This window comes from Rhamphochromis sp. 'chilingali' (assembly GCF_963969265.1).
Source record: "Rhamphochromis sp. 'chilingali' genome assembly, chromosome: 5".
NCBI lineage: Eukaryota > Metazoa > Chordata > Actinopteri > Cichliformes > Cichlidae > Rhamphochromis > Rhamphochromis sp. 'chilingali'.
The window spans coordinates 6,693,861-6,702,750 of NC_137932.1; the positions used below are offsets into that span (position 1 = coordinate 6,693,861).

General features: G+C 40.6%; 1 protein-coding gene across 2 annotated transcripts in view; it reads right to left on the reverse strand.

The window, feature by feature from the left end:
- stum (stum, mechanosensory transduction mediator homolog) overlaps nucleotides 1–4,377 on the reverse strand; it is a 43,529-nt gene extending 39,152 nt beyond the window's left edge. For both annotated transcript variants that reach the window (XM_080883281.1, XM_080883280.1), the window contains exon 1: nucleotides 3,450–4,377. In XM_080883281.1, the coding sequence (XP_080739407.1) occupies nucleotides 3,450–3,660 (211 nt within the window). In that variant the 5' untranslated portion in view covers nucleotides 3,661–4,377. The remainder of the gene's footprint in view (nucleotides 1–3,449) is intronic.
- Between the last annotated feature and the right edge of the window lie 4,513 nt (nucleotides 4,378–8,890).

Consider the following 8,890-nt stretch of genomic DNA (forward strand, 5'->3'; position numbering starts at 1 on the left):
CATCTGTCTTAGCAAATATAAAGTCCTCAGTTTAGAGAAAGCTAATGACAACAAGCAGCGTTCTCGGCTCTGGTGACGAGAGAGCATGTAGCTCTCGGTTAGTCCCTCTCCAATTGAATGACCCAAGCTGGCAAGCTAACGATCTCTAGTATCTAAATTAGACCAAGAATGAACGCCAACCTGAGTGAAACAACGATTATTAACATGTACCTGTTTTTATAAAAAACATTCATCACAAACTCCAATTCTTTTTATATTCATCATTTCCTGCAAATATGATGCAACATTCTCTATTTCTGTTGGTTTTACATGTCAAATTCAATGTATTGAATGTATTCTTTATGTGACAGAATTTAGTTTGAGCGACCACTGAATACAGAATAAAGAATGAGGAAAAGCTGCCAGATGCCAAAAAATGCTAATCGAGGGTTGTTGTTTTTTTCTAGTATCAGAAAATGTAATGCAGTTGCAGAAATGGGACTGACAAAAAACCCATACACTACTGGATTATGTTTTAAATTAGTATTTTTAATGAAAACGTGTGCACTATGAGCATTAATCATGCAAATTGCTTTTGCCCAGTGCTGTAGACAAGTGAGACTGAGTGGAGTAAGAGAGGAACACTGCTAATTTTAGTGCAAGTAAACACATGAAAATTCAGACACGAGATATCAACAGAACTCAGCAACGACACACTGCAGTGTCTCTAATATTACATGCAGTCAATCTCACAGGAACACACACACTGAGAGGACTAAGTCATATATTCACTTAAGTGTTTTAAAGCTTCACACTTTCCTCTCCTCTTATGGCAAATATCGTAATGCAACCAGTGACCCGGAGTTTCTTCCACAGTAAGTGTGCGTAATTATTTACAGCTCTTGTATCAGTTTACACTGAAGCTGCTAACAGCTTGTGTGGTACTCGCCTGTAGTTTTTAACTCAGTCTCTGTTACATTGCTGGGATGATATAAGATTCTTGTTCTTAACATGTCAGCAGGCAGAGGTGGGGTTAATGCAAAGTTTAATCACGTAGGCTTGTGAGACAGAGGCTGTTTAAATCCTGAAAGTCAACACAGAGGTGTAGTCGTTGATTTTAGAGGCTGAGGAAACACGTCTGGCTAGATTTGAGCCTACTAGTCAATATCCACATGATATGTGAACTGCCTACTATGCATGAAATGGTTTGACTTTGACACCACTGTTACACAGCTCCGTGCAAAGTTTTTACACTTGATCTGTTTGTGGAGATTAAATAAATGGTATGTAACATGTTAAATATTCAGCTTAAGAAGTACTATTAGACATACTTTGTCACATTTGAAAGACTCAAGGCAGGCCGGCTGCTTTATCTCAATGCTTTTGACTCAAGGACAAGTGTGCCCCAACAATCAGACACAAAGGAGAATCTTTTGTCTTTAAACAAACCTGGAGCGGATCTTTAGGTTTCTGTAGTAATAGTGCCAGAGATGTCATACCAATAATAGTTACTACTGCGCCAGGTGCTGTATCACCTGTCATCCTGACCTGTTGTACCTTTGCATGAACATGAATGTCTGGGAGGCTTTGGCTCATGTCCAAATTCAATTACACATTTCTAAATTTTATTTTGTCGGCAGGCTGAATAGATCGAGACGCTCTTTTCAGTCCCAGTCAGTTAGAGCCAAACTACACACACACACTGCCATGCATGCATTGTGTTCATTTTAGTCAGGGTTGTCATGGCAACAGCTATTCAATGAAATGTCAATGCATTCAGGCAAACTGACACACATACACGCACACACACACTGTAAACACACGCTCTTCGATGAAGGGCTGCCGTGCTACTTTCCGCACATATTAGGGATCAATTTTGTGCTCCTGTCAAGAAAAGGGAAAACAGGTCAGCGGGGGTTTGCTGACCCTGTTGTAATGTTTGTGGCAGTCTCGAGGAGTCAACAATTCAACACTTAAAGAAAGGTGGCAGCAAACAGAGTCCTGAATGTGAGTCAAAAGAGAGGAAAATAGGAATGAATGTGAGAAAATAGTTGGGATTTGAAGGCTATTTTTAGATGGAAGTATAACAAATAAACACGGCGAGAGTAGGGAGGAGTATGAATCCCATGAGATATGCCCACTAGATCAGAGGGGGAGGAAATGTGGGGAGGGGGAAGGCTCTCCCTTGGTTATTTGGTGAATTGAGCTCAGGTATGTTCCTTATAACTGATGTTTTCCGCATGTCACCAAATCTTTTTCCTCATAGTGACTTTCACTTTATTGCTTTCTACATATTCTACTTTTTCTTGAAATCAGCTCCTGACGTTCTGCTGCGTTTGAATCAAACCACTGAACTGATGAGTAAACAGCTGTGTGTGAATGCCGGGGTGCGGACGCGTGTGACTAAATGTCTTTCAAAGCCTTATGTAGCAGTATTAATTTGTTGACAGCCGCTCATTATATCTGTATTTGTGTGTGCGCGTGTATCAGTCTGGCGGCGGCGGTGGGCTTTGTTATGTAGTGGCGATGAGCGTATCTGTGTGTCATTAGCTACCAGATGTTACATAATGTGACAAAGTGGAGGAATTAGATGGAGAAGGCAGAACAGAAGGCAGAAACACCCTTCCATTAGCTAATGAGCTGCAAACCCGGTCAATGTCTGCTTAGAAATACACACACAGCGAGACCACCGGCTTCATCACACACCTGAGAATGTGTGGGTGAACTGTGCACACATTAAAGTGAGTCAGACTCAGCTCTGCTGCTTTGTTGTCATTTAAATTCATATTTTAGTTTTCTTGTTTTGGGATTTTTTGCTACAGATTTAACTAAATGTGAAATGCCTTTAAATGTATAAAATCCTTTTTTTAAAGTTTCAATTTGGATAAATCTACAAGTACTATGCTGTCAGCTCCAGGAGCTTAATTCAGCTCTTTCATACACTTTTGTAGTAAGAAAAAACCCATTTCTAAATAACATATTAAAAGAAAAAAAATGCAATTTGTGTCCAATCATCAATTTGTGATGATTAGTTATGGATTTGTGTATCATGTGATTCCCATAACATGAGCTTTGTATGAAAATGACACATGTTGAGTGTGTCCTCAGTGAGGATGTGTCTACCTGCTGTGATGATGTAGCTGCATGGACTTTATTAACACCTGGCAGACTGAGCCCGTGTGCTTCTTACTGTAACACAATGTGTGAGTGGGGTCTTATTCTTAGCACGTTTCTCACACATTTATGGAAGTAGTCAGGAAAATACAAGCAGGGAGACTATTTTTTTCACTCCTCTGAGTTTTCTGATCTAATTCATGTAGTATTTCTTTTTTCTTTTTGCCTTTACATTTGTACACCTCGTCTTGTGAGTTTGCTGACTGTTTGCACCTGAGCCCCAAACCAAATCAAAAACCAGGTGAAATTAGAGGGAATTAGAAAAGGAAAGAAAAAGAAAGTGTGATTTATCTTACCAAGTCCAGGTATGAAGGTATTCAGAAAAAGACAGATGACCGCCAAGGGGAAAGGCATAGTGGGAATTGCAGCTCTCAGGGGGCCTTTCTTCTCCCTGACCTCCACCACCACTCCTCCACCTGCTGTAGGGCCCCCGGACATGGCTTTAGTCCCCAGATTATCATCTGTTTTGACACGCCCCTGCTCCGTTCCTCCGTCTTTCTGTGCCATCTCTCTTTTCTCTTTAGATTAAAAGCAGCTTCAGGTGAGTGGGTGAGATTTGTTTCCCCTGGATTAGGATTTAGATGAGGGCAAAAATAAATGTCAAAAATAGTTGTATCCACAGAGGATTAGCTAAATATTCAGCAGTTCATGTCATCAGCTGGCTCTCCACTCACAGCTTATGACACATTCACTGGCAAATAAACAGGAGCAGCAACAAGCTAGAAATGTGAATTTGTGGCAAAAAGGGTTAAACTGTTTATAGAAAAGCAATGCATATTTAATTTTATTTGAGATGAGATATATTTTTAAAGTCAGCTTAACAAATGTTCACACATATCCACGTCTCAGGAGAGCAATTGTCTTCAAGAACATATGAGGGAGATGCAGAGATTCGTCTGAAAAAGTAAATTTAAATCAGGGAAAAAAGTCTCAAACAAAGCAGAAGTTTCAAAATCCTGCAACTGTGAGTCCTTAAAAAGCACTGTGTCCATCATCAGAAGTCAGTGACATCGTCTGTTTGTTCCCATACATGTCCAGCATGTCCTTAAGGAAGCCTCCTTAAAATATTTTCAACATCTTCAGTAAAGTCCTCAAACTATGTGCTGCAATTTCTTATTTTCTTTCTTTCTTTCTCTTTTTTCTTTCTTTTTCTTTCTTTCTTCAGTAAAATCCTGCTAATCCTACACACCTCTCCAAGACAGAGAGCAGACAGCGCACACACCGACCCCCGTTTTTCTACTACGTCTCTCTCTCTCCCTCTCCCTGTTTTCTCTCCCTCTGTCCCCCTCCATTTAAAGGAACAGTGCCATCATTTGCTGCCTCTGAATGAAGTCGATCCATAAAGCTAATGCAAGAAATTACACACTGTTGCTTAAATTATCTTGCATGATGACCCTAAAGAAAACCTTTGCACGATTTTCCTGCAGCTTAATTCCAATCCAACTGATTACAGCCCAGTCCTTTTTGTTTACATTTATTTAATGTGTTCACACATCTCCACGAGCGCTTTATGTGAGCGTCAGATAATGGTTGAGAGAAGACACACATTTACAAATGTCCCCAGTCTGTAATATAGATAATTACAACTGATGGATTGTGTAATGATTGTGTAATTGCAGCGCTCATTTTCAAAGCTACCTGCTGTTCTTTCCCGTGAATACACAGCTGGGTTTACAGCAGGTTTACAAAACCGAGAAAGAAAGGAGAAGGACGGGAAGCTGAGACAAAGCAGATGAGGGATGAAAAAAAGAAGAAAACTCAACAGTGGAGAGCGAGCTCAGACGAAGAGACAATCACTGTCAGTATTTCAGCTATCATTCATGTAATAGCTGAAATACTGACATACCACCCCCCCCCCCCCCCCACTCCTCCCCTGACTTCCACTTAATCCCCCATATCTCACTTTTCAACTTCTCTTCCTCATCTTCTTCACCACTTCTCCAGTCTGCTCGCGCGAGCTTTATTTAAACACAGTTGCAAATCTGCGAAAGCCTGAAATTAATCTCGGTCTCAGTTTTCATCTCTCTCTCTCCCTCTACATCTCTCTCTCTCTCATTTCTGTTTGGTTTCCTAGCAACCCAGGAAGCTGAAGGTAATTATACAAAAGATATTGATCTCTACTTTGTGGTCCCTCTCTATCCCCCTCCTATTTTTCCCATCTCTCCCACTAATTTCAGTTCAATCCCTACTTTTAATTTCCTCTCATCTCTGAATCACGGGCGGTGCTGTAACTGCCGACTCGGCTGTAGTTTTCTCTTTTGTTTTGGTTATGCAAAGCGGCATTATTATGTGTCTGAAAGTCCAGGACTCTCAGAAATCTGGACCGATGAACTCAGTCATCGTTGGATTGTTGAGCCAAAGGCATGTGGTGTATGCTTATTACCATGACAACATTACAGGAAAAGTAATACAGTGTTTTAAAAAAACAAAAAACATTTCATAATTTATTTACAGTGAGCCAATTGTAATCAAAAACAATTTCTCATTGTAAGAAAAATGTACATTTGAGCTACAACAGTTTAATACTACTGTTTGGATTCAGGTTATAAGGATATTCTGGCAGTTATACTCCAGTCTCTATAAATAGCTTGATGCAGATTTGTTGGCGCATCCGTGATATGAATTTCTGGTTCCACCACATCCCAAAGGTGCTCTATTGGATTGAGATCCAATTACCAGGGAGGGCATTTGAGTGCAGTAAACTCATGTTAAAGAAACCATTGTTGGATAATTTGAGATTTGCAACATGATGTGTTATCCTGCTGGAAGCAGCCATCAGAAGATGGGTACGCTGTGGTCATAAAAGGATGGATGTGGTCAGCAATACTAACCAAGTAGGCTTATTGCAGTGCAGTAGGGCCCAAAGGATGCCAAGAAAATATCCTCAACCACCACCAGCCTGAACTTCGTGCTTTTATGTTGTTTAAACTAAATTCTGACACTTACCACCCAAATGTCACTGAAGGAATCATGAGTCATCAAACCAGACAATGTTTTTCCTGTTTTCTATTGTGACATCTGACATAAACAAGTCATTTTCACCCAGAGAGCTGCTACTCATTGGATATTCTCTCTTTGTGAGGCCATGCTCTGCAAACCCTCCAGACGGTTGTGTTGGAAATCCCAGCAAATACTCACCAGTCCATCTGGCACCAACAACAATGCCACATCAAATAAGATGTTCACCGTTCTTTCCCATTCTTATGTTCAGTTTAAATTTTAGCAGGTCACCATGACCATGTCTGCGTGCCTAAATGCATTGAATTGCTGGTATGTGATTGGCTGATTAGGTATTTACATTAACAAGGAGTTGTGGTATCTAATAAAGCAGTCAGTGGCTTACACTCACACTACTGATGTAGTTTGGTTTGTTATCTTTCTTTAATTATAACAATAAATTAGCCTTCTTACAGTTCTTTTGTTTCTTACATCCCACAGCTGCATGACTCCTGTCATAGTTGAGATTGACTGCATGTGGCATAGGCTTGCCACATGCAGTCACACTTTTGTCATGAACAAATGCTGCTTGAACATTCAGCTGTGTGGACCTTGACTTCTTTGTATATCTGTTTTGCTGCACACACACACACACACACACACACACACACACACACACACACACACACACACACACACACACACACACACACACACACACACACACACACACACACACAGAGTTTTGTTCTCTCAGGGTTTAATTTATGTTGATCCCATCTGTCAGGAAAAGCTGACATGACACACCAGCTATTTATACACGCCTCTATCTTCATGTGTGTTCCATGCATGTGTGCACATGCACGTGTGTGCGCTGCTGCCGCTGATGGCATCCCATTGTGTTCCTCACCTCAGACCGGATCACCACGGTGACTGTACACACTCTTTTCTCCCACCTTTCATCTCCATCCTTCGGCTGACTGGCTGGCTTTTATGTCTCCATGTTTTCCTTCTGTTTGCGTCTCTTAGTCGCCCATAACGCTGCACGAATTCCTCATTCAAGTGTATCACAGTGGATTGAGTTTTCACTCAGCTTTTAATGAACAAACATTCTTTTATTGTTTGGGTGAAACAGCAGGAACGTGCTGCAAAGATAGGCACACTGTGTTCAGCCCAAGGTTACCATTTTATGACTGTCATACCTCAGTGCGAGTTAGACTGCACTATTTTGTGCACAGAAGGCCGGGAAACATTCTGATGAAGTCTTGGAGACAAAATAGTGAGTGACATTTTACCTCAAACAACATTTCATTCAAAAAACCCCACAGATTGCATATAAAAATCAGGTGGACCTGCAGTAAAACATACCCTTCTTGATTCATGGTTTATTTAAAACTACATGGAGCCATAATTTACAAAACGAACATGTGTTTTACTTAGGAACTTGAAACTAGCCGCTATGACCATAAACACATCTGGAAAGCATTTACTGGGGTAGCAAATCAAGTGAACAGTAGGCTCATTTTACCATGAACACTGAGGAGTCGCCTCCTGCTGGCCTTCAGAAATAATGCAGGTTCAAGACACTTCACGAGTGGCTCACTCAGCACAAACTCAAGCCTTCTTGAAGTTATAACTTTAAATACTTTATTCTAGTGTTCACAGATACGTTGTTGTAATGATTGATTGTTGTTTGAGTTATTGTTGCTTTCCTATCAGCTGGAGTCTGGCCACTTTCCTCTGCTGCTCACTGGATATTTTTGGATTATTATCCATAAATCATAGAAATGGTTGTGTGGGAAAATCCCAGTAGATCAGAAGCTTCTGAAATACTCACGCCAGCTGAGAAACTGCAATGTTGCATTCGTTTACTTAAATCACCTTTCTTCCCTATTCTGAATTTCAGCAAGTTGCCTTGATCATGTCTACATGTCTAAATGCATCGACTTTCTGCTAAGTGACTGGCTGATTACAAAACCAATTGGAAAAAGTTGGGACACTGAAATGCAAGTGAAAACAAAATATAATAGTCATATTAAGTCATATTAAAAACAAACAGTGGGAGGAGCATTATTTAACTACATAGGGCAACTGGCAACAGGTCAGTAACATGACTGGGTATAAAATGAGCATCTTAGAAAGGCAGAGTTTCTGAGAAGTAAAGATGGGATGAAATTTGATGAATTTCTCAAAATAAAATTGCAAAGAGTAAATATCTTCAAAGATTTGGAGGATCTGGTGAAATCTCCGTGTGCAAAGAACAAGATCAAAAATCAATACTGAATGACCGTGAACTTCACGTGGTGCTGCATTAAACACAGACATGATTCTGTCATGGAAATCAGTGCATGGGCTCTCTGTCTGTGAACACAGTTCACTGTGCCATCCACAAGTGGAGGTTATTTATCTAAATTTCAGGAGCGAGACCACACCTCGTACACTCTTCTTCCAGTTCTCTGTCTATATATGCTTCCTGCACTACAACCCATTGTTCTCATTTGCGTCTCCCAGGCACACCTCCTCCTTTTAATGCATTTCCTTCTCATTAGTACGTGGGGATCCACCTGCCAGTCCCCTCTGAGGCCTTCCCCAGACCACAGCATCAGTTCACTGATGTTACAGGTTGTTGTGGAAATAAGGGGATGCTGCACAGACATGACCCAGGCCCAACTTTTTGACATGTGTTGTTGCCATCAAGGTACAAAATAAACCACTTTCTCAGTTTATAACAATATGATTATAATTATTATCCATCCATCCATTCATTCATTCATTCATTCATTCTCTTATCCTTTTCAGG